Source organism: Eschscholzia californica, unplaced genomic scaffold (assembly GCF_041429995.1).
Source record: "Eschscholzia californica isolate CP2 unplaced genomic scaffold, dmEscCali1.0.p SCAF_4, whole genome shotgun sequence".
Taxonomy (NCBI): domain Eukaryota; kingdom Viridiplantae; phylum Streptophyta; class Magnoliopsida; order Ranunculales; family Papaveraceae; genus Eschscholzia; species Eschscholzia californica.
The window spans coordinates 14,001,466-14,028,285 of record NW_028238461.1 but is presented as its reverse complement, the minus strand read 5'-3'; the positions used below and the strand labels follow the sequence as shown (position 1 = coordinate 14,028,285).

The 26,820-nt window shown below is 36.2% G+C and overlaps 2 protein-coding genes across 2 annotated transcripts; one reads left to right on the top strand and one right to left on the bottom strand.

Annotated features, from left to right (window-relative positions):
* The first annotated feature begins 1,679 nt into the window (after window positions 1–1,679).
* Window positions 1,680–5,849, top strand: LOC147542952 (beta-glucuronosyltransferase GlcAT14B-like). Its single transcript, XM_086633644.1, has 4 exons — window positions 1,680–2,606; window positions 2,704–2,779; window positions 2,890–3,005; window positions 5,038–5,849. Exons 1-4 carry the CDS (start codon window positions 2,024–2,026, stop codon window positions 5,550–5,552), a joined length of 1,290 nt encoding a protein of 429 aa, XP_086489770.1. The 5' UTR covers window positions 1,680–2,023; the 3' UTR covers window positions 5,553–5,849.
* Window positions 5,850–6,446: 597 nt separating this feature from the next.
* Window positions 6,447–8,474, bottom strand: LOC147542951 (AAA-ATPase At3g28580-like). Its single transcript, XM_086633643.1, has one exon. The coding sequence runs from the start codon at window positions 8,270–8,272 to the stop codon at window positions 6,581–6,583; it is 1,692 nt and encodes a 563-aa protein (XP_086489769.1). The 5' UTR covers window positions 8,273–8,474; the 3' UTR covers window positions 6,447–6,580.
* Between the last annotated feature and the right edge of the window lie 18,346 nt (window positions 8,475–26,820).

Here is a 26,820-nt window from a genome sequence, read left to right as displayed (position 1 = left end):
GATAATTATATTCACGACCTCAAATCAATTCTGAATACAGGAGAGAGTTCAAATGAAAAATGGTATAAATATACTTATCTGCTTTGGCATTGGTGGAAGGCAAGAAATGAAAACCATTTCTGAAACTCGGACTCAAATCTGAATCGAATCTGGCACAATATAGCTCCGGATCTTAGACGTAACCCAGGTATTTTACTTTCCCTCTCTTTCAACTTTTTTGCAGAACAAATCATGGAATCCTCCGATCTATGGGAGGATAAAGATAAATGTCGACGGAGCATTCACTCACAACAAAGCGGCAGCAGCGGCGGTTGCAAGAAATTGGATAGGAGAGGTGATAGACACATTATCAAAGGATTTCCACCCAATATCATCACTACACGGCGAACTTAAAGGATTTGAGCTAGGTTCTCTCTGGCAGACTACTTGGGTCTTTATACTTTTGATATGGAATCAGATTCTTTAACCATTGTAACCCTAATATCTAACGGCCACGAGACGTGCCCCTGGCGTCTTACCCACGATCTGACGAGGCTACGTGTTGAAGTGAATCAAAGGGAGGTGGTGGTCACTCATTGCTATAGGGAGGCGAATACAGCCCCACATGAGCTGGCACAATTAGCTTTAAATCCTTAGGTTTAGAGTTATTTATTTTCAGCCCATGTAATTTGTTTTTGTGCTCATGTAAACATTCATCCTTTGGATGTTTTTTAATGTTATAGCTTTTTCGTAAAAAAAAACTGTCCCCCAGATCAACACAGAGTAAATATTTGAGTTAATTCCAATGTACCACTAATTTATGACCAACTAGAAATTTGACCCCTATTTGTCTATCATTCCAATTCGGGTCCCAAAAAACGTGATTTTGTTAGCCTGGTTTAACTGCATAAATTTTCTTTTCTTGTTTACCAATTATTTGAAAAGATTTCTTGATGATGTCGAAAAGTGGTATCAATACTAAAATAACCTTCGTAACCTTAATTAATTTCTTCATATTGTCGTAACAGATACTTGAGATGGGAGAGGGAGGGGTATTTTTGAAGATATTTCGTCGCTCAAGTCAATACAATGCACATGTCAGAAATCAGTAAGTTGTAAAGATTAAATTTCAAATTAGACCCTTTCTATGGCAAACTTGTATAATACTTATAGGTTGGTGAGGCGGAAATCCACCACGATCCTTGATAGGCACCTGGAGAAGTTGTTTAAGAAAAGAATCACGTATCATGATAGTGTCTTTGTTAGAAACACCTCCATTGAAGAAAACAAATCTTTCGCGTTGTCTAACTTTCCTCATAACTTTCGTTCTCTCAGACATAGCAAAGCCCACAGTACCGAGTTTACTTCTGTAGACCTACCTTGTTTTGTCTCTCTAATTAGAGGAGGGCTCAAGACTAGAGCTTACTTAGATCCACTTCTTCATTTGCCTCTATATTATAACAGAGTTCTAAGTACCGAGCAGACTCGTGTCAATGTCCTTACAATCTCCCTGGTTATAGTAGGGCTTAGGGGGATGTGGGGGGGGGGGGGGGGGGGGGGGGGGGGGACCGACGGCTTAGTTTGACTACATAATCATGGTTTCAGGGGACTAGAGTAGAATATCGAATAAATATGTGGTCAAAATTCAAGTTGGTCACGTATTCGGGGTTAAAGTGGAATTAACCCAAATATTTATTGTTGTTGATCAATGAAGATAACATTTTAACGCAAAGTTAGAGAGAGAGAGATAGAGAGAGAGAGAGAGAGAGAGAGAGAGAGAGAGAGAAAAAGTAGAATCTCTTCCCCAACTCCCTCTTCCCACTCCTCTGAGCAACAAAAACTCATCAAATCTCAAACTTCCCAAAATAGTATTTCTTCTTAAATATTTGGATTCAACCTCTTTTAATTCCATTCTTTCTTTACTTATTTTGATTGAACCTTCAAAAAGAACAAAACCCACAGTTTTAATTTCTCTCTCTCTACTTTCTCCTCTCTCACTCTCTCTCTAGGATCTTCTGAGAGAGTTCAGTAGTAGAATGAGAAGATGAAGAAACTAAGAAATTATTTACACATCAAACAACAAACACCACCAAAAATGGAGAAAAAATGGATTTTTCCTTTAGTATTAGGTTCATTACTATCTATTTTTCTTCTATTTCTTGTAACCCTAGCTATACCAGGTAGTGGGTTTTCATTTTTCTCTCACTATAATACCAAATCTGATTCAGTTTTTGTTGAATCAAAACTTAATACAATTTCAATCCCTTCTTCTTCTCCACCTCCACCTCGTTTAGCTTACCTAATTTCTGGATCTGTGGGTGATGGTGAAATGCTTAAAAGAACACTTGAAGCTCTTTATCATCCTATTAATCAATATGTTGTTCATCTTGACCTAGAATCTTCTCCTAAAGAAAGACTTGATCTTCATGAATATGTTAAAAATCATCCAGTTTTTGCTTCTGTGGGTAATGTTAGAATGATTACTAAAGCTAATCTTGTTACTTATAGAGGTCCAACAATGGTTGCTAATACTCTTCATGCTGCTGCAATTTTGTTAAAACATGGTGGAAATTGGGATTGGTTTATTAATCTTAGTGCTTCTGATTATCCCCTTGTTACTCAAGATGGTTAGTTCTCTCTCTCTCTCTAGAAATGGGTTTTCTTAGTTAGATCTAAATTTTTGTGGGTTTTGATTGTTAATGTGTTTGATTTGATTTTGTTTAGATCTATTGCACACATTTTCATATTTGCCAAGGGATCTTAATTTCATGGATCATACTAGTAATATTGGGTGGAAAGAGTAAGTACAAATCTTGTTAATTTTTCTGAAATTGTTACTTATATAATGTTTGAATTGTTATAGAATTTGATTAGAAATTTGATCAAAATTTTGGGGTTTTCCTTTTGTAGATTTCAAAGGGCTAAACCTATAATTATAGATCCAGGTTTGTATATGACTAAGAAAGCTGATGTATTTTGGGTTACTCAGAGAAGAAGTGTTCCAACTGCTTTCAAACTTTTTACAGGTGAAATTCTTTTCTTTCTTTTGATTATACTTGAAATTATTATTTACTCAAAACTGTTAGTTCTTGAGTTGGGTATCTAATTTAATCTTCAGTTTTTAGTTTAAATGCTTAAAGAATCAGTTTTTACTAGAACAGTTTCTTATTTGGTTATAGATATTGTGAGTTTATAGCTATTCTCTTTTCCTAGAATCTTCAGTTTAGTATCTGTGAGTGGATTTATATCTCTATACGTATTCCGAATTTCCGATTACGTTCATTACATGGCATAGATACATCATAAATGTATAATATGTAGATACAACATGAATTGAGTAAGACCTGTAACTGCCATATTTAAAGACATCTTGGGCCCTATAGGTCATGTGAAGACCCTTAAGGCCATATGGGGCCTAAAGCCTATGTATTCCTTCTTCCACTAGGAATCGAACCTAGGACCTGTGGGTTCCGAAGTGGGTGTCGAACCACTACATCAAGAGGTGGTGGACAATCATTCCGACCATTAAATGATTGCTTAGCATAATAACATAATTAGTAATAGGTATAATTGGGTGTTCTGTTATTTGCCTGATGTGTTTGCCTGCTGTAATCTATAATTGGTGCAACCGATATTTTTCCACATTTAAAGAACTTAGATTGTGGGGTATTATATTCAGATGGAAAGTCATAGTTTTTCTAAACTTGAATCCGGAAATTTGAGAAAAAGTTGCTAAAGAGTATAAAGCAAAATAATTTCCTTGTAGATGAAAGGAATGACCCCATTGTTAAAGAAAGAAAGACAAAGATATGTTCCTGGTGCAGCAATTGATAATGCTCTTTTTGTGTGTTAAAGTTTGGGTGCCATTGTTAAGGGAATTTACTTATTTAATGATTCGTAGTAATGGTTCAAGATTGTTGAGTGGACAAAACAAAATGGATTCACTGCCTTTTTGTACACGACTTTGGTTTAGAATGATTATTCGGACACATTGCGGAAATGGGTCTAATGAGTTCTTCTTACAACTTAAAAGTTGAAAATGGTAGTTGTACGGCCCCATAGATTGAAACAGCTTCGTTTAGGTTCGCTATACTTATAACTTCATTGACCGTCGTGACAACAGAAGAACCAATCTGGAAATTAAATGTTTCGTCTTCAAGCTTTTAGTAGAATTGGATAATAGCAGTTCCCAATTAAGTGTTCTTCCTCGAGTGTTAGTCGCGGTTCTGGTCCTTGTGATATGATATGCTCTGTAATGAAGTTATTGTGGGGGCCCATCCTTAGTTATGTACGTGACGGTGCTTTGGTTGGGAAGTGTCGTAGGACTCGGGCATGAAAACTAGCATGGTTTACTCTATTCTCTATGAATAGATAACAAGTTGGTTTGGCTTCTGATAAAATTCAAACTTGGGGAGGGGATTATAGCCGTCACGTTAAAATGTTGGATTGGCAGACTACATGTTTTTTCATTGTCACTAAACAGGAACAGATGTATAATGTTGGAGCTGATCCTCGTCTATTAGCTCCTCTCCGATTCCCTCACCCAATTCCATGACAAGTAAGTGCTAGCTGGCCTTTCTTGAACCTGTCCCTAGAAGCCAGCCCTCACCAGGGCGCCATTGCTAAATGCTCCCCAGAAGAAGCTTGCCCGAATGGTCAAGACAAAGGTGGGGAAGTTGGGAGGCGTGGACTGCTGAAGAACCTCCACTATTAGACCTATCTGTAATAAAAGCTTCAGAAATTGGGTTTTAAAGCTTAGGTCTTTGATGGATATAATACCACTTGTCCAACTGCACACAACTTTCGTCTTCCCCAACTACCCCTTAACAAGTAAAATCACAAATGTTAAACATGTATTTCAGCATTATAATGAACTATTTTTTCATTGATTAAAGGTTAAGAGTGCATAAACACGGTTTCATCATATTTTTGTTTGGCATTTTAAATGTTGGCTATACACCTCTGCAAGGTCATGAATGCTTTAATAGAGTAGCTATTTATCCATCGTGGATTTCGGAAGATAATTGCAAGATGAACGAATGGTACTATATTTTGCAGGTTCAGCGTGGATGGCTCTTTCTCGACCTTTCATCGACTTCTGCATATGGGGATGGGACAACCTACCTCGAACTGTGCTCATGTACTACGCAAACTTCATTTCTTCACCTGAAGGCTACTTCCACACAGTCATCTGCAACGCTCAGGAGTTCTTAAACACCACAGTAAACAGTGACCTGCATTTCATATCTTGGGATAATCCTCCGAAACAACATCCCCATCACCTCAACCTGAATGATATGCAAAGAATGATTGATAGCAATGCCCCGTTTGCTAGAAAGTTTCCGAGAAATGATCCTGTTCTTGACAAGATCGATTCTGATCTTTTATCTAAAGGTCCTGGAATGTTGTTACCGGGTGGCTGGTGTGCCGGAAGTCGAGAAAATGGGTCCGACCCTTGTTCTATTGTGGGTGATACTTCAATTCTCAGACCGGGTCCTGGTGCTAAGAGGCTGGAAAAGTTGATGACCTTTCTCTTGTCGAATGAAAATTTCCGACCAAGACAGTGCAAGTGATGTAAACATTCTTGAAGCGACACTATATAATGCAATTCGAGCATTTGGATTAGGAGATTGAAGCCACCACGAAGAGATAAGTAGGTATTCTTTTCTGTAAAAAGAAAGAACAGTTAACACCGCATATTCTATTTCAACTAGAGCTCAGAAGGCAGCAGTAGATCTTAAATGATCTGAAAACCTAGGAGATCCATAATTGTAACACAACATACGTAATTGAAATTGAATTGGTTTCGATCTGATGCTGAACTGATCTTTATCTTTATCTAATCTTGAAGTGTTGGTTTGTCTTTTCAATCAACTCCTGCTTATATATACAACTGATATCCTGAATGTTATTCGTGTGGAGAAACTCAAATTTTAAGAATCAGCTTTGATTCAGTTGTCTTCTATACCTTCTGGTTGCTTATCAAAATTTGCATTGTGGGGGTACATGTTATGGTTTCTTCACATAAAATTCGATTAGGGAATTTTACCAAAAAAATTTACCCCCATCTCACGTGCCGAGTACTAGACACCCCCTACTTTTCTAAAGTGGGTTCGTGATCTGGTACCCAAAATTTGGCGTACTGAAATCTTCAGTCTTAATTAATCTAATTTCTTTGTTAAAAAAAAACTGTAAGCTCAACTAGTCGAGTTTTGAACTAGAGGAAGTTTTAGCCAACTAGTTAAGATTTTTAGTTCAACAAAAAAAAAACTAGTTAAGATTTTAATTGACTGGAGATAGGAAGCCGTAGAGTCAGTGTATATATTCTATATACTTGAGATAGAGTACGTGTTGTCTACGGAAATAGCCCTATCATATTTGTACGTACCATGGCGATCTGCATTCTAGGTGACATAGTTTTATCGGTCGATGGTTAGTGAACAGGTTATGCTTTCAGGTATATGTCATTTTAGTGAAACAGATGTTTTCATTAACTAGAACCAGAGTTGGAAATACAAGACTAGCTAGTTCAATCTTTTTTTAACAACACACAAAGAAGAAAAACTACATCACTTTATTTATAGTCCTGAAATCCTAGGTGCTAGTTTCCATTACTCTTTGAGTTAGTCGACTCGTCTTCTTTGATTTCTCCATTAGTCAACGGACCGGATGCCTTCTCTTCTACTCCTCCATTGACCAACTTATCGGGCTCTGACTCTTTAGATCCATTCGCCAATGAATCGGGCTTCTTTTCTTCACCATTGTCCTTAGATTCTTCTTTCTTTTTCGCTTCTTCCTCTGCTTTCAACTTTGCATCTTCTTTTGATTTCTCAAGTGCTTGAATTAAACTATTTAAACAAGTTTCAGGATTTGAATCAATGGTTTTAGGCATTAAATTCTCAGCAACATCAGCAGGAGTCATTTGGGTCTCACCGATTAGACAACGAATAGTCTCAAACAAATGGTGTGAATCAAGATCCAAATAATTCTTAGCTAATACCTTAAACCCTTCGAATTCACAATATGACATTTCGATATGTTTGTCCATTCGACCTCTTCGAATCAAAGCCGGGTCTAATTTCTCAACATAGTTAGTAGTAAAAATGATTATTCGTTCGCCTCCACAAGCTGACCATAACCCATCAATAAAATTCAAAAGACCAGACAGAGTAACCTTACTCTCTGTACTATCTTTTTCTTTTGCAACTTTATCTTTGATTGACTCTGCTTCATCTTTATCATCTTTGTTTTTGTCTTTCTTCTTCCTTTGTCCAGTAAGGTCAAGAGAACAATCGATATCTTCGATAACTATAATGGACTTATTCGAAGTGTCCATTAAGAGTTTTCGAAGAACACTATTTTCTTTAACCGCGGTTAATTCAAGATCGTAAACATCATAATTCAAACAATTTGCCATAGCTGCAATCATAGTGGACTTACCTGTCCCTGGAGGACCATACAAGAGATACCCACGTTTCCAAGCCTTGCCAACTTTTGCATAAAAATCTTTACCCTTACTAAAAGCCAAGAGATCGTCGATAATTTCTTGCTTCTTAGTTGGATCCATGGCTATGTTCTTGAAAGTTGCAGGATGATCAAAAACTACATGACTCCATAAGGACTTCCTATACCCATAATCATTACTTGGGGTATTAGTATAAAGCTTTCTTTGTCTATTTTGCACCCCAAGTGCCTTACCTTCATGGATGACATGATTTAAGTACTCCCCCGTTATGATTTCGCGATATTGTCGATGAAATTCAAGGGTTAAATAGCGATTTTCGTCGGAAGAAGGATAGAGAGAGAATTGTGTAGTCTGTTTAGTAGTTTTGTTCAAAGACCACCACAATTTAATTCCTTCAAACTCATCTGTCATTTCTTCATGGTCATCCATGCTTAAAAGAAGATTCTTACTATCTTTGCCCACTTGAGCTTTAAGTCTTTTAGCTTCTTTCGAAGATTTTGAGCTAAGATAGGCTTCAATAGCAGTATAAACTTCGCTTCGTTTCATACGTTCGCCCGAGAATTCATCTATGCGAATTTGCATATAACGATTGGTGATATTAAGAACACGGTGCATATGTTTTTCGATGTAATTGCGGAAACGATAAGGTACGTACTGGCTGAACATGGCATGGATGAACATAATACTAGCTAGAGTTGATCCAATTCCTGCCCAAATTTCCCCCATTTTAGACATCTTTCTTGATTCTTTTGAAAATTTGCACTTACTAAGGAATGGAAGGAGACTAAATAGGAGAGGCTTTCTTGAGGAAGAAGCAGAATAAGTCATTGAGGAGTCATTTCTTAGTATTTTGAATTTGTATTTTATTGAGGGAAGGTGCCCGAAAAGATCACATGTGCTTTCTGTGTGTGTGTGTTGTGTGTGTGTGTGTGTGTGTGAGAGAGAGAGAGAGAGAGAGAGAGAGAGAGAGAGAGAGAGAGAGAGAGAGAGAGTTACTCATTGATGAAGTCTTGTTCACATTACCAAGAGTTGATTATGAGATGAAGGTGACATTGATGCCATAAAAAGAACCATGGCATCATCATAACAATGACTTCAACCACTTTGGGGCAGTGGTAAGAAAATGAGATGCATGATAATTTGAAATCACAAGGTAAGTAGTCAAAAAGTTTAGGGTTTAGGAGCTCTTTGGGGGCTATTTCACCCTATGTTTAGTTGTGCCACATGAAAAATATGAGTGACTTAACCATCTAATTGGAAATTTGGAAGAGGAAATAAAAGTAAAGAGCCTTTACCTTCCTTTTCTTAATGATCAAGTATTAGCTTTTGTCAATTAGTTGTGAAATATGGATCTTTTTGAAAGTTTAAAATATACTGAAGTTGATAGGTTATCCTCCTTTTCTTCCTCTTGTAAACTACTACCAATTTGGTGTTATTTTCTTACATCTTTTGTAGCGATATGATATGTAAATTTCACAGCATCTTAGTAACAAGTCTTTTTGGAACAAGTTCACACAATATTACCAAGTTCACATTCTTACGGGACGAAATCCTCGACAATGGGTCCCTCCAGCATAATTTATTAGTGAACTGTTGAAAATTCTACAGTGTAATATTTTACTCTTTTCAAATAAATGTTATGAACATTTTGCTGGCTTTCGATGTTAATAAAATTTGATTGCGATATGAAATTCTTTCAACAACATAAATATATTTGTAGTTCTTTAATCAGATGTTGAGATACACCAGCAAACTTTTGAGTTTTATTGGTTAGAGATGCAACTTCACGTGTATATTTTGGCAAGTCTAAGCATGTTAAGTTGGGTACTATCTGAAATTGTTAACGTTCAACTTAACTCGATCAACTTGACAACTACATACATTAGAGTTAGCATTTTATAGTCTGAATAGGTCATATAATTGTTTCTCAATGAAATTACATGAAGTATTCTTCTCTCTTGCACCCCAAAAGAAACATATTTTGTTCCAATTGAAGGAAATGAACCAAAATCTATATGTAATTCAATTGTATTTTTATTCAACTTGCCATGTGGTCCATTGTCAAAATGGTTAATTTAGTTGGGCTCTCAATTTGTGATCAATGGGTCGTTTTAGTCTTCTAGCGGTGTCTGTTGTTCGATTTGATCACCAAGGTCCAAAAATTTCATTTTTCTGAAAATACTCTTAGGGACCAAAATAGAGTTAATCCAAAATAATGTAAAAACATAATATCCACATCATCCCCTTTTTGTCCTTCACTTCATTCGTCTCTCCTCTACCTTGTTCTCCCTCTCTCCACCTTACCCTTCTTCGATAGAAGATCGCTTGTCGGGTGACCTTCATCCTAAAAAAAAAAATTATTTATGTCTTTCTTTTTCTTGTTTCACTTTTCTCTCTCTGAACTTCTTTTCTTTGTCCCCGTGTTCTTCACTTATCTCTCTCTTCTCTTTTTTGGCGAAAGGTAGGAACCCTTTCGCAGGAGGTTAAAAAAAAAAAGAATCAGAAAAGAAATAAGTGAGAAGAAATGAGAAGATGCAGACAGGAAAAAAATAGAAGAAAAATTAAATAAAAATTATGGTTGAAGGTTGTCGGACGAAAGTTACCTGTACACGACCTTCTAATAGAAAGAAGGGTGAGGTGAAGGAAACATAGATGAGGTGGAGGAGAGATGGAATGAAGTGGATGAAAGAAGGGAAAATTATGTGAACATAAATATTTTTTTTATTTTGTGGGGTTAACTCTAGGGTCCATGGGTTTTAAGTCCAAAATAAAGTTCAAAAAGGGTTTAAGGTCCAATCTTCTCAAAAAATAGGTTTTTAGTCCTTTTCCATTTTGAACAGGGCCGTGTGGTGAGGGGTGCGGGCCGTGCGCCCGCACAGGGCCCCCCACCACAAGGGGCCTACTTTGTCAAGATTCAGCCGTCCATTTCATTAAAATTAAAAAGTCAAAGAGCTTTCATCAAATGTGAAGTAGCTCATCTGGCATAGCATGGGTCTTGTGCACTTGAGGTACCAGGTTCGAGTCCATTTGTGCCTTTTTTTTTTTTCTTTTTAAAAATCAACACAAAACTCTCTTTAATCTCTATTTTTTCCCCCCCGCTCTAGAATTTCTCATTCTTTCTATCACACAAATCTCTCTATCCGCACCGCCATTATCATTTATTACTAAACTATAATTTAGGTTGTGTGAGATGAAAAAGTGAGCCACAACCATGACATACACAAAAGCGACCGAATGAGTTGATGGCCCGTGGAACTTCATGTGAAAATTTTTCAGGTTTTATGTTTGATTATACAAGAGGGTCAAACTAAAATTTGGCACCGAGCCCCCGAATTCTCAGGCACGGCCCTGATTTTGAAGAAACATTGTTGATACATAATGTGTTATGTATAACACATATAAAAAAATGAAATAAAGTATGAAAAAAATGAAATAAAGTATGAAACTTTAACAATAAATAACAGGTAATTTATGAAACAAAACAAGAATCAATAAACAGAAAAACACTTTAATCTTGACATATAAACATACTTTAACTAAGTTGAACTAAATATCCATTATAATTATTATTTTGGCTTAAAATCTTATATTAATATTAGGGTGGACTAAATGTGTGTTTAGGGGTAGATTTTTGGACTAGAAACCCAAAATTTGTTAACTCTATTTTGGACTCTAAATGGGGGTTATTTGTTCAGAACTTTTGTGATATCTTAAGATCTTAGTTTAGTGTTATTGGTTTGGATCTTTTTGTAAGAACTTTGGAGATGTGTGTTATTGATTTAGATTTTTTTTTAAGAACTTTAAAATTCCGCATTATTCATTTTTTACAAAAAAAAAATTAAGAACTTTTAAGATAAGATTCAATCCGAGCACTTTTAGAGACAAATTTACTACAAATTTGTTAAACCCAAAGTTAACCTGTTCAGGTGGATCTTTGAAACTCTTTCTACCAAAGGTGTACATGAAAATATTGAGTTAATAGCAAAAAAAGAAACCTTTTCTCTCTCTACTTTACTTAAATAACGACCAAACTATGTGAAACCATACTTTTTCTTCTCCATGGTTGTAGCTCCACTTTTTTCCTTCTTGTCACTCTCCTTGCTAATTTCAAGGTAAGAATTGCTCAACCTACCAGAAACTAGAAGTATATTGATTTAACTTATTTAGGTTGAAAACTTTAATGTTGAGCAAGGATGAATCATACTTACTAGTTTTATTGTAGTAGGTAGCTTTAATTAGTATTACATTGATTCAACTTAGCCTTAATGTACATGATGATGTCATCCACTTCTAACTATGAAACTTAGCCTTAATGTACATGATGATGTCATCCACTTCTAACTATGATTGTAGGGTTACAAAAAAAACTAGCAGTACATTGATTTAGTGTAGCTTTAATGTTATTATGCATGTAAAGTTAGAAAACTATGATGGTTGTCTTTAATGTAGCAAGGGTTTATAGGTCGTCATTGCATACCAGGTCCATTGATTTTAAGGTTGGTAACTATTAGGCTAGGTTTTTGAGCAAAAAAAGATTACTAGGCTACTACAGTTAAATAAATCAGAACCCAAGAAAAAGATAAGATTTCTCTTTTTTTTTTAATTGTTCAGCGTGTGAAAAGATAAGATTTAGAAATTCTCTATACACATTATCATGGAACTCTTCAGGTAAAGATCATCGTGAGTTGCTCTTGATAAGAAATAATAATCGATCTTATTAAGAAAATATAACTTTTCTTTTTGTCATGTTACAATTGATCATCATGAGATTTTTGCTCTTCATAATAATCAATCTTGATAAGAAATGAATTTTTTTTGTCTTAGGGAGCAAATCTAATTGCCAGACACTTACGTGGCTCAAAACGCCCCATTGATCACGTATTAGGTACGAAACCATAATTAACCTTTGAGAAAATTACTGCGTCAGCGGTTCCAACACTTCAATCTTCCTTAATTTGGTTATATTTCTTTTTTTTTGACAGATAAGCTAATTCCATAAATAACATCCAAAAGATGTACATCGTACAAGCTTACAAATCCTTTAGAGGATCAAACCGAAAACTATAGACATAGTTAAGGATTTAAAATGGATTTCGCCAACTCATGTGGGGCGAAGTTTGCTTCTCTAATACAATGGTTTATTACCACGTCTCTTTCTGCTAGATACCCACGTAATCTATCCAAGTCGTTGATTAATCGCCACGGGGAAGCATCACGTCCGTCCATTATTAGGTTTACTCGGACTAAAGAATCAGTCTCCATTTCGAAGCTTTGCAGCCCCAATCTCTCAGCTAGCCGAAACCCTAGTTCTATTCCTCGTAGTTCACTGTGGAGTGATGAAACCGGTGGGAATCTTTGTGCTTCTGTATCTATTATCTCCCCTCTCCAATCTCTCGCCACTGCTGCTGCTGCTGCTCTATCATTCCTGTAAGCTCCATCAACATTTACCTTGATTCGTCCATGTGCAGGAGGTTTCCAAGTTCTATCCTGTAAAATATTCGAAAAAGAAGAAGTCACAGATGATGAAGGAAATTTTTTGAGTTCTAAAGCCATATTATGCCAGATGAGATTGAAATTGACATCTTGGTTTTGGAAATGTTTTGCATTCCGAGCTTTCCACCACTGCCACAACAGATAAGTGTATTTGTACCATTGATCATTCGAATTCTTTCCTTTAATTAGGATATCTTTGAGATTTTCAGTAGGATTATCTTTTAGACTTGTGAAGTCTGTATCCTGCAAAGAGTTAATGAATGATTTAAAAGTCTTGCATGTCCCAAATAGATGATTGGTTGATTCAATTTCATTGTCCGGACACATCTTGCAAGTTTGGTTCGTCTGTGGTATTCTATTCTTTATGTTTGATAACGTTGCTATCCCATTATGTAACAACCTCCATATGAATATCTGGACTTTGGGATCCATCTCTTTCTTTTTCCAAAATTTTGACCAAGGAAAATCCCCAATATCAGGTGGTAAAACTGGTCTGATTTTTATGGCAGAATAGAATGATTTTGTTGTGAATCTTCCATGTTCTGTGTTCTTCCACATGAGTCTATCCCTTTCACATGTAGGTGATATAGTGATGTTTGTGATTGCCGTAATTGATTCTGCAGTGAAGTATTGTTGTAACAAGTCTATTTTCCAAGTCCTGGAATTTGATTCAATGAGATCTGCAACCCATGTTATATTTTGTGGTAGACTCTGAATCAAAATTGGAATATGGTCTATCATTTCAGGAACCCATCTATCTTCCATAATTTTAGTATCAGTGCCATCTCCAATCATCCAAATGGTGTTATTTTGTAATGTTGTTCTAACTTGAAGCAATGATTTCCAGAAGGGTGATGCCGGTAAGTTCCTGTTTACTTTCCAAAAGTCCTCATTTTGTAAGTACTTGGCACTTAATAATTTGACCCATATAGCTTGTTTATTTGTGAGGAATCTCCAGGCCATTTTTGCTATTAGGGATTCATTTACCTCCTTTAATGATCTTATTCCTAGACCTCCATGTTTCTTTGAACTTGTTATTATGTCCCATTTGATAAAATGAATTTTCCTGTCTTGTGACCCATGACCCCACCAGAATGACCTTTCTTCCCTTTCTAATTGGCTTAGTATACCCTGTGGTAATAGTTGGTAACTAAAAGGATACACACATAAAGGACCTAATACTGATTTGATTAAAACTGTCCTTCCTGCCTGTGACACAAATTTTTGTTTCCATCCTGCTAGTGTTTTCTTAAATTTGTCCTGCAGCCAATCATAGCTCTTTATTCTATTACCTGGCTTTAGAATTAGTGCTCCAAGGTACTTTGCTTGGTCTGTCATGATTGGAGCTTTCAATGTGTTAACAAATTGATGTTTGAGATCAGGAGTTACTCCAGAGCTAAAATAGATGGATGATTTCTCATAATTCACTGCCTGTCCTGAAAAGCTGGAATATAATTTCATGAAGTCTATGATAGAATTAAGATTTGCTGAAGTAGCCTTACCAAATATTATCAAATCATCTGCAAACAGAAGATGTGAGATAGAGGGACTAGATGGATTAATTTTGTACCCTGTAAACAGACATTTTGATTCATAGTAATAAATAAGAAGAGAGAGGGCCTGAGAGGTGAGGATAAAAAGGTAAGGGGATAAGGGGCATCCTTGACGAAGACCCCTAGTGCCCCTAAAATTACCATATAACCGACCATTTAGCTGAATGCTAAACTTTGGTGTAGTGATACATTGCAAGATTAAGTTAAGAAAAGGGCCCGAGAGGCCCATAGCTTTAAGCACCAATTCCAAGAACTCCCAACTTACTCGGTCATATGCTTTGGCCATGTCCATTTTTAAGCAAAACCCTCCATTTTTGGCTCGAGAACCATTCATGGAATGTAGGACCTCTTGTGTGATTACTATATTATCTAAGATCTGCCTATTTGGGACGAATGCATTCTGTGTCCACATGATGTTATCTTCTAGAGAAGGTTTCAACCTATTTGCTATTATCTTCATGATGAATTTGTAAATGGAAGTGCAAAGTGAGATGGGTCTGAACTCTGATGCGCAACTCGGAATCTTGACCTTTGGAATTAGTGCTAATGTGGTATGATTAAGTGTTGGATCTATCTTACCCGTAAGGAAAATGTTTTGAATGTACCCGATAAGATAGTTGCCTATGATGTCCCAGTTTACTTGAAAGTATTCACAAGGAAGTCCGTCCGGACCAGGACTCTTGTTAGACTCCATTTTCATGACCACATCTTTTATTTCCTCTGCAGTTGGGATTCCTGAGATGGCGCTTAATTGTTCATTTGGTATGACTTTATATGCACTAAGAATTTCCATTGGCGGTTGAACGACCTGTTCGGCTGTGAACAAATTCTGAAAGAAATCAATTAATTCATTAGCTATTTCATTCTCATTTGAAATAATATTACCGGACCGAGTTGTTAATTGATTTATCTTATTTTTTTTGTTTTCTGATTGACATGGCTGCATGGAAGGCTCTTGTGTTTCTGTCTCCGTTGGCAGCCCATTTGAGTCTTGAACGTTGTTCACATTTTGTCCTTTCTATCTCCTCTAGGTGAATAATTTCTTCTTGTATTTGACTTTCTACCTCTAATGTTAGAGTAGATGGTTGTAGTGCCTGAATATCTAAGAGGCGTTTTCTGAGTGCCTTTAGTCTGTCCTTCATTATCCCAAACGATCTTTTACTCCAGATGAAAAGTGATGATTTTACCGATTTTACCTTGTCGTAAAATGTTCCTGTTGCCGAATCCCAATTCGATGAAAAGGTATCCCTGTATTCTCGGTGATGTGTCCAATATTTTTCAAACTTTTCGATTGTGGGAATTGTGTTACCTTGCACTTTTAATTTTAGAAGGATTGGGGCATGATCACTTGCATATCTTGGAAGGTGAAAGACTCCTGAATTCGGAAAATGTAATAACCAGTCTGATGATACCATGGCTCTGTCGAGTCTCTCTTGGGTCAGATGATGATGATCTCTATTATTAGACCACGTGAATGCAGGTCCGTTGAATCCCAAATCAATTAGTCCACTCTGTCGAATAAATAATTGAAAATGGTTCATGAAATAATTAGTTTGAGTACCCCCTCTTTTTTCCGATAAATGGCCGATGGCATTCATGTCTCCGATGCAGCAGTAAGGATTAGTAACTGATGAAAGAATTGACAAGAAATTAGTCCAAAAAGAGATCCTATTATGCATATGAGGAGGGCCATAAATAGTAAATAGATCCCAATCCATATTTAAGTTATTATCATGTATAGTGGCATGTATTAGATTAAAATCAGAGGAATTAATACTAATATTAACATTATCGGTCCAAGCTAAATAAAGGCCACCACTTCTGCCTTGAGATAGAACTTGGCGATTATTATTGTAACCCAAGTTAAGTAAGAAAGGAAAATTACAAGCATAAGAGAGTTTAGTTTCAGAAAGAAATATAATATCCGGCCTAGTGGCCTTCAGGAACTGATAAAGAGCATTCCTTGTCGGGGTGTTCCCTATTCCCCGGCAATTCCACGCGAAGATGCTCATTCCTCCATCGGCTTTAAGGTAGCCGTGACCTGTTCTCCATTGTTTCTATTTGCATTCTGTCTAGCCAAACGTTTACATGGCCTGGTTCCCTCCGTTTTTTCTTTGGATGGATTTTCACTTAATACCTGCACTTCATAGAGAATGTTATCATTAAACTCATTAGAAGAGGAAGCCTGATTAATGGGTCTGGATCTCTTTGTAGTATTGATTTTGTCTAGAGTGTCTCCAAAACAATCGTTTAGAGAGACCCTTCGCTCATTTTCTGTTTCCTCTATGATACCTAAAGGACTCGATCCTAATATTCCTTTTGAATTAGTGTTACTAGTACTACCAAAAGATTCCATTTCTTTAATAGTACCGGTTTTAGACATGTTCACTTTGAACTTGTCAGAATATTTTGGAATCATACTAGATTGAATTTTGGATCTTTGACTCTCCGATAAATTCATCTTAAGAATGTCTCCCATAAGAAGAATTATCGGGCAGAAAGTAAATGTGTGTCCTATTCGGCCACATGATTGACAAAACCGAGGCAATCGCTCGAAACGTAATTCTACAGAAATTAATTGGTGATTAGATATAGTAAGGTTGATCCGGTTAGGCAAAGGCTCGGCTATAGTGATCTCCACTCTGACTCTCCCGAAAACTGTCCATTTGGACACATCTTCCGGAGTTGTTGGTTGATATCGTCCTATAGTTGAAGCAAGTCTGTTGACGTTGGTACTATTGAGATGTTTCATCGGAATTCCATGCATTTGAACCCAAAACCACACTTTATCGAAAGTATGATTAATAGGTGCCACATGAGGATTGCATTCCTGTAAAACAATTAATTCATCCATAATCACCCAAGGAGAACGAGCAATGGCCAATTCCAATTCGGTTCCTGTTGCAAATCGAATTAAGAACTGGTTTTCTTTAATTTCTGTAAGAGTGAACTTATTTGGCCCATACAGGACTCTAGAGAGTCTGATCATGGCCTGGTTAGTGTCAATTCTCTTATCGCTACAAAATTTAAGAACACCATGCTTTATGATTGTCTGTTCCAGACTTAATGATTCGAATCCTTCGACTGTTTGTACCGATGGTTCATTCGTTGTTAATTCTTCAAGTTGTTGCAGAAGGTCAGAATTGGTCGCATCCATGATGAATTTGAAGAAGAATAATGAAGAGAGAAGATAAAATAATGAAAAGAGACTAAATCTCAACCAAAGTAAGACAAGAACTAAGAGAATTAGTAGCAGAAATTTGTGTCTGTTCGTCGGTAACCGTTAAGAAACCGTCTGAACTACCCAAACCGACTAAAGAAAAGTGAAAGCACCACCAGATTTGGTTGTGCCGGAGAAAAAAGTAACTGTCTCCGCTCCAGAGCCCTCTAAAAATCACTTGTGACAATTGAATTCCCTGGTTATATTTCTGTTACCATTGTGGTGACCCAATGTGATCAAGAATTAAAATTTTGTTACACAAGTAATGCTAGGAAACAAAAAATGTAAGACGGATCCTGAATAAAAATATTTATGTGATTTGTTGTGATTTACACTTAAATTAATCACAATAATCTCAAGGGTCTTTTAACAAAAAAAAAACAATAATCTCAAGGGTAAATCACGAGAAGCCACATAAAGTTATATGTCCCAAGTCTGTTTGATTTTTCTTCTTTCTCTTGTATTTTTCATGTTACAATGTGTCAAGAGTTGAATTTAATTTTGGTTGGGTTTCTTGGCAGTCCTCAAATGTGGGCCCTGCCTATGTCTAATGCATTTTTGTTTTTGGCGCTGCTGAGAAAGTGGTAATAACCACTTTTTTAAAGACCTGCTAATAACCAATTTTAACTGGAGTTTGGTATGGACAGAAGAGAAATGGAAAAATGGATGGGAATAGGTTGACAATTAGGTCAAAAGTTGGTCGGCCCACCACCTCATTGGCTCATTTTATAGACTCTCAAGTTTCTCATAGTTTCTTACTTTTCTTAAACACTTTTGAGTATGCCAAGATAAAGCAAAAGATGTGATGTAGAACGCAGCGGAATTTAAGAATAAAATAAACTAATACGAAGAACGATTAAATAACGATTAAATAACTCTAAATAACTGTAAACTCGATTAAACTTGATTGGGTTTTCTCTTCAACATGAGAATAATGGACAAACTAGATATCCTTTTATAGGATTCTGGACTTTCCTAGATAGACTTGAATTAGACTTTCCTAAATAATTAAAATACTGCAACTTCCTAAATAACTAGACTCAAATCTGGACCTTTCCAATTATTGGAAATACTAAAATAACATAATTTCCTAAACCTAAATTCTCTAATAATCATACTAAAATTGGGACTTCCTAAAACTATTCTCCATGGCCGGTTGGCCCATGGCCCGGTTTGGTCATGGAAAAAGCCTCCACGCCGGGTGCCCCTGCATCAGCTTCCCCTTCTCCCACGAGGTTCGTCCCGAACCGTTTCGACGAAGAAAATAATGTGAGCCGCCCGTATACGCTGAATTCCGCCATGGCGATTCGTAATTCCCACTTCGAACGATTTTTACATTGAATCTGAAGGAGACGAATTTGGCAAAAAGCGCCAACTTCAATTCCAATCTCATATGCCACTGAATCAATTATAGTTTGAAGAGCTACACGTCGGTCTACTTCCAATAAATCAACATACAGAAGAGGGGGACGTTGGCATTCATGTGCAGCTACATCCTTACCATCTCTCAGAAATAATATGTCACCATTGCCGAAACACTTTACTGGAAAATTGGTTTCAACGTAACTGTTTTTGAGAATGGTTAATAGTTTAGTCCAAGACTTACTCATCCCATACTCATTCATTACCCATATATCCGTACTAACTTTGCGAATACTGTCAAATATGCAAAGATTCTCACTCAAGACCCCGATCTCTATGTACTTTGATTTGTTTGATGACAATTTTTTCTTCAAAATTTTTGGCATAGGCACTTCTGCATACATCTCTTCAACCGCATCTAAAGAAAGTATAGTATTATAGGATGCTTCGAAAAAGGGAGTTGCCATCCAATGAAGAGCTACATTAACAAGCACACCACGATCCGATTGAATGATTATGTAAGGAATGCTATGAAAGAGTAGTTTCCACGAATTGGAGCCTAAAGTATAAAGTTGGACCTTGCTATAAGTCTCCTTCCTTTGAATTTTCAATAGCTTGTAATCGCCAAGCTTAAAATCATAATAGAAACCGAATCCAAACAAGATAGTAGTAATATTATCATCGGAATCGTACACATTAGAGCTAGTAATGAAAGGATTAAACACCAATTTATTATTAGGTGGTGGTGAAGGTATGAGTTTACACTTACCAGTAGATGGGCTCCAAAAGTAAATTCTATTTAAACCATATTTACGATGATGAGTTAAGCAAACCAAACCATTAGAAGAACCAACAAATATAAGACTGGGTTTATAAGAGATGGATGGGTATTCGATAACACGAAGTGGTTTTTGAGATGCCAATGAATCAGAATCGATAGAGTATAATTTGTTATTGTTAAAGTCATTGAGAATGAGACTGAATTTGTCTTGTTGATGATTATGGTGAAGTTTGATGAAATAAGGATCAAACAAGAACAGATAACGCCAGTTTGTGCACACTAACTTGAATCGTAAGATAGATTTCCTTGGTAATCTCACAAGAATGTTGGTGATGATATCGTCAGGGAGGCTCGTCTTCTTCGGAATTAAACTTGTTCGTTGTCTTTTCCTCATCTTCCTCTTCATTCCTATAGAGAGAGAGAGAGAGAGACGTTAATTTGAGTAGTAGCAGCAGCAGCTGGGAGGCTGGTCTTCCGATTAGGGTTCCCTTCCTTATTGATGGAAAAAGAGAACGATTCACCATTGTTAATGGGATGGAAGATGAGGGTTTAATGTCGGACCGAAATTGTTTAACAGTTTGACGACCATCTTCTAGGTTTTGTGTTGGAGCTGACGTATTGGTTGTCGGTTGAAAAGTAGACAACGATGAGGTTTGTTCAGATATGGTTATATGAGGAAGTGTTTGGTCTCTAGTATCCTCGAGTTCAACGTGTGGACCTTCTTCATCTAGATAGTCATCTTCTGTTTCTTCATGTTCTTCTTCTTCTTCTTTAACTTCAACTTCTTCTTGAGCATCTTCTTTAACTTCTTCATACTTTTCTTTTTCTTTTTCCTGAGGAAAAGATATATTCGACGAGGAAGATGGTTGACGTATTGTTTTGACGTCGTTACAATTATGTAGTATCTTATCCAAATCGGACTTTAGGGATAGAACCTTCTCTGAAAAACACGGTTGTGGTGGAGGTGGTGAGTAGTAAAGAAAAGATGATTGTTTTGGTGGTGGCGGTGCCGAAGATGGTAGAGGCGGTGAACACGGTTGTGAATAATAAGAGTACGGAGTTGGTGTATAAGAAGAATATGGATGTGAAGCTGTATAAGACAATGGTGGGGGTGTTGACGGTGATGATGAATACGGTGGTGAATTCGGCGGTGGTGAATGATTAGAGTACGGAGGTGGTGTAGAAGAAGAATATGGATGTGAAGCTGTATAAGACAGTGGTGGGGGTGGTGACGGTGATGATGAATACGGTTGTGGAGGGGTTTCTCGTTCGATTTCTCCCGGATTCCAATGATAATTGTACGAGTCGTTATTCGCATATAAACATGAAGAACATGAGCATTGATCCATTATCTCTTGATGAGTATAATTTGATTGAATATAATCATCTTGACGAATATAATACGATTGATACTGATGTAACTGGTCTGGAAAAAAATTTCCAGAATCATTAGCCAAAAACTTTGGTGGCTCTGAATACCACATGATGTAGAACGCAGCGGAATTTAAGAATAAAATAAACTAATACGAAGAACGATTAAATAACGATTAAATAACTCTAAATAACTGCAAACTCGATTAAACTTGATTGGGTTTTCTCTTCAACATGAGAATAATGGACAAACTAGATATCCTTTTATAGGATTCTGGACTTTCCTAGATAGACTTGAATTAGACTTTCCTAAATAATTAAAATACTGCAACTTCCTAAATAACTAGACTCAAATCTGGACCTTTCCAATTATTGGAAATACTAAAATAACATAATTTCCTAAACCTAAATTCTCTAATAATCATACTAAAATTGGGACTTCCTAAAACTATTCTCCATGGCCGGTTGGCCCATGGCCCGGTTTGATCATGGAAAAAGCCTCCACGCCGGGTGCCCCTGCATCAAGATGACTACCAATAAGCATCACCCTAAGCTATTGAACCATTCATTCCACCTTCTAGAGTCACAAACATAAATCAACAACTTCCATAGATAATTAAGTTTAAGAGATAGACACTGTCTCTCTCACTACGTAGTTTTTTTCTTCTCCGATTAGAAAATTATAACGATTGTCAGTTGAATATGAGAAACGACTGTAGAAGATGAATAAATAAATTTTAGGTCTCTTTTATCATTTAAATGACTAAATTTATGTTACTAGTCTTAACGAGTCAAAACTATGTACGATGTTACTACGCGTTTTTGGTTGTCATAAGAAAAAATAGAAAAAGGAAAACATACCTTTCTTGCTTTCGTATGAATTTCAGTGGCTTTTGAATGATGTTGAAGAACATAGGTAGGAAAGGAAAATATAAAGATGTGTATGTGGAAAGCCGACTAAGAATTGGAAGATGAGGACATTGATATATTCTTAATTAATTCTAGTGTTTTTTAAAGTTCTACCCAAACACTTACTTGCCAATGAATAAGTTGCTTGCTTTTTAAGTTCTTTTTGTCTTTCTTACTTTAAATCTTTTAGGTAACCACATGGAGTAGTAGTATTCAGTTATTACAAATTTGTTAGCCTCCGTATAGTTCAACTTCGTAAGACCATCAATGCAGAAAGATGATGCGTCATGAAAATGGTAAATGAAACCAGATAAAAAAAAATGTCTAGCGGTTGCCAACTCTAATTATACAAAGACGATAGAGGTTTGAAGTATTATATCAATAAAAGAGACAGAAATTTTGACATCTTTTGATTTTGGTCATTTAATAATTTAAAATTTGGTTGTATGAGATCATTCATCTAATGTGGTCCTTGAGATTTTATTTATTCAATTTTACTTAGAGGTCTCAACCCACCCTCAAGATAGAGACATCCATGACAATGTTTGATGGAGAAGGTGCATGCTTTTTTGTTCTCTTGTGTTCCCAAAACCATAATTTAATTGTAAATTAGGTTTCTTTTGAAATTTTTTAGTGCAAGATGAATGTATTTAGGGTTAAAAAATTTACTAAGTGGACCATTAGTCCTTTGTCTAGTTGACCTAAATTAGTATATGTGGTTTGGGAGTCAGCAGAGAAAGTGCCTAAAGGAAATATCTTGGTTGCTGAGTATTTGATGATTTGAACCTTGGGGTACCAAAGGGTTATTTTTTCTTTTCTTATTTTTTGGTTGAAAGGGGTTATTTTTTCTTAGATTTTCCACTTTCTAGGAAATACTAGGCCTCCTAAAGGAATCACTAGGTGCCTAGCCTAGCCATGGGTAAGTGCAACCGGAGCGTCGTTGAAATCGGGATAAAGCTCTCCCTGGGCACCGAAGAGTGGTTGGCACGTATTTCAGTGGAGGAACCAAGGCTCGGTCCAAATTAACAAATCAGCTTGAACTCCACCTCAGGATCACGACAAAGTGGGGATGCATACAGAACTAACCTCAGGATCACGACAAACTGGGACGAGAAGTTGAAAGTTTATAACATAGGAAACATGGGCCTGAGCAAGTATTTCCTCCGCACGGAGCGTTAAAAGTGCCTCCCCTTTATACTAAAGACACCTCTTTTCTTCGTATTCTTCCCTTAAAGAAAGTGCTTTTAACATTTCCCTTTTCTATATGTGCACCCCTTTCTTGCTACAGAGACAAGACCTACAACAAAGTTTCATTGAAAAATAGCCGCTTTAGCAATCATGGAGGCACCTGCAGAACTTCTCTTTAATCCATGTTTATAAGGGGAATTGAGTTATATGTGCATCTTAGACTTAGAGTAACAAGTTGTTTACTTGTACAACCTTCAACATATTGGAAAAATGAAGGCTCAAAATTTCTTCCTACATCGAGAAAAGATACAAGTTTACCGACGGAAAAAGAAAGAGTTTCAGAAACAAAGACTATAAACCTTTACGTACTAAAACTAACATTTTCTAGTGATCTATAAACTCTTAGGTACAAGAAAGTCTTGAAAGAGCAAATCGTTCCCACATATCATGTACTAACCCAATGTCTTAATTTCCAAACAATCTTATTGGGAATTAAGTTGTAGCAATTAATAACTAGTATCGAATTAAGGTGTACATTGTGATTAGTACTCAATCAAAATTAGCATGTGATGCCATCTTGTTATTTACATTTTCAAAGTGAAGTTTCTTCCTTGGAAGCCATTTTTTTATTCTCAAATTGGAACTTCTCTTCTTCATTTTCACACTTTTTGAGTTTTAGGTCTTCACACTTAATAGTTCTTCTTCCAAATCCAAACTTAGAGATGAAGGAACTCTTAAAGTGTGTGATATGTCTTGTTCCCAAACACGTCTTAATTAAAATACGTAAAACAACTAAATTTACCATCATTTTTAGTTTTGGATTACGAAAAAAACAATCATAACTTGTGAATTAAGGTCTAGATCAGCTAGGCTCTGTAAAACTCCGACTGGTGAGTTAATCTAATCAGCCATGATTTTTGTGAATTACAACATTCCAGATCTGAATGGATCAATAAAAGGCATAATATTAGTCAATGCACTACCCATAGTTCAAGATGAAGTACTAAATGGGATGTACTTGAGTATTTAAGATTTAGGTTTTGTTAATATTTTATCATTTATTTCAAATCTAAAATCTTAGAGTACTTCATTGTTAATCCATCCTAAATTAAAATTTGCATTGATTTCTTTAATTTCTTATTCAAAGAAACTTCGAATTAGAACCAGGGCCGGCCCGGGCCCAAAGCGAGCCGGACCACCAAATGTTTGGAGATTTTTGGGGCCACATTTTTTGAGTGTCTATAAGAATTTTCAACCTATAAATGTTTCCAGTATGGCCAGCACCACGTAATTAGATAAGAGCCACCCACATTTAAGACTCTTTGAAAAATCTTTTGTTCTTTTTTAACAAATGGGCCCCACCAAAATATATATACCTCTTCTTTTCTTTTTTTGTTGAAGAATATATACCTCTTCCCTTTAACAAATACTAGTAACTATTTTTAAATTTTGACTTGCGCCTCTTTGTAAAGTAATTTTTGTGCATCTTTCCACTACATCTCCACTTTTTATCTCTCACTTCTCTTTAGGTCACTATTCCCCATTTCATCTTTCCTTTTTCTTAAGGAATTTCCCATTTCATCTTGATATGGCTAAATCTTTATTTGTATGTGTTTATTAGTTGTGTTAATATTTATTACATTAGTTGATATTTTTCGAACGAAAAATTATGAATATGTGTATTTTCTATTTTTTTGACTTCATCACTAAGTGTTGGAGACATCTCCTCCTAATATATAAATTAAGTTAGATAAATTTTATTTCATCGTAAATGAATCTAAATGACCATTTTGTTGGGAGAAATCTCCTCCCAATATATTACAAGATCTCAAATTCAATGTTTTAAGTCACTTTACGAGATAATAAACACATCACTCTCTCCAAAAAAAAACACATTAATAAAATCTTGTTACAATTTGCAACTTCTAAATATGTTGTATACCGATAGGTTCTTGTTCTAGGTACTAATTGTAGTCTGAGAACTAGAATTCCTCATGTTTAAGTCATTAAATAAAGTCCTAAAATTTTGACGCGTAAAACAAGTGGTCTGGAAAACCAAAGACAGAATCACTCAAATGTATGTTCTTGTCCCATTTCAGCATCACAAAAAATGCTCCCATGTATGTTGGCTAACTATTGCGATGAATCTAGCCAGGACTAAATTGATAAGATTTACATTATGTATGCATGTTTGAATGATGGGAAAATATTTAGTTTCATGCATAAATTTTATAAGATCGGGTTCGACCTAGGTTCATGAGGGCATAAGGTGAACTTAAAATTTGCGGATAAAAGAGTGTTTTTCGACGTGGTCGCGAATAGCTGGAAGGTGAACCTGCGAAGAGGTTTATTCGATTGGGAAGTGGAGGAGTCCAATGCTCTCCTTAATTCCATTGCTCATTTCTGTTTGTCCAGTCTTCCAGAGTCTACAAATCCCATGAGGCTTCCGAGATATCAGTAAAGGCGATGTACACTCTTTTATCTGACACCTTTCAGACCAACCAGCCCATTTTCAGAATCATTTGGAAGAGCAACATTCCGATGAGAATCAGCTTGTTCATGTGGTCAGTTATGTTGGAAAAGATCCCTACTGTGGACAACTTGAGGAAGAGAGGCCTCACAACCCCGAATAGATGCAGCTTATGTGTTGTGGATGAGGAGTCCTGTACACATCTTTTTGTTCGGTGTGGGGTTACAAGGGGAGTGTGGAACAAATTCTTAGCTAGTTTGAATATTGTTTGGACTTTCCCCGAGTCTATTGCTGACATTTTTCTGGCGTGGAAAGGAATTAAAGGTAGCAGCCACAAGAGAACTATTTTGAATCTCATCCCCAAGGCGATCGTGTGGATCGTTTGGTTAGGAAGGAATGAAATCATTTTTAGAGACAAGAAGCGATCCCTAGATTCCCTCTATTTCGCGGTTAAATGTCTTATTTTTCAATGGAGTAAAAACTTTAGGTGGGCTCGTTCTCTTTCTTTTAATAACATGGTCGAAGGGTGGGATGCTTTCATTTTGTTGTTGTAACTCTCTTTAATCCTCTAGGTTCAAGGAGATTTTCTGTTCTTTTTGTGTTGTTCTTTTTTTAGTCTCCTGGACCCTGTCTTTGTGGGCTCGGTTTGTAAGTTTTATCTTTCGTTTAATATTAAATCATCCTTTTCAAAAAAACAAAAAAAAATTGCGGATAATACAAGGGGCCTCATTTCTAGAATTTGCTTCGGGCCACCAAATAGTCAGGGTCGGCCCTGATTAGAACTACTCTAAATTACTTCTAGCCACACTCATCGTTTATCAGTATGGATATATTTGTTTAGATTATTGTGTAATCAATATTAGATCAGTCAAATTATCATTTTCCATTCATTAAAAGATGGATTACATTTGATGATTATGTGGGAGAAGCTACAAAAAGCCTATTTAAGTGGAGAATTATTTAATTGTATAATTACTTAATTAATCTTATTATTATTACCAATCTAATCATACTTAATAACACCTAAAG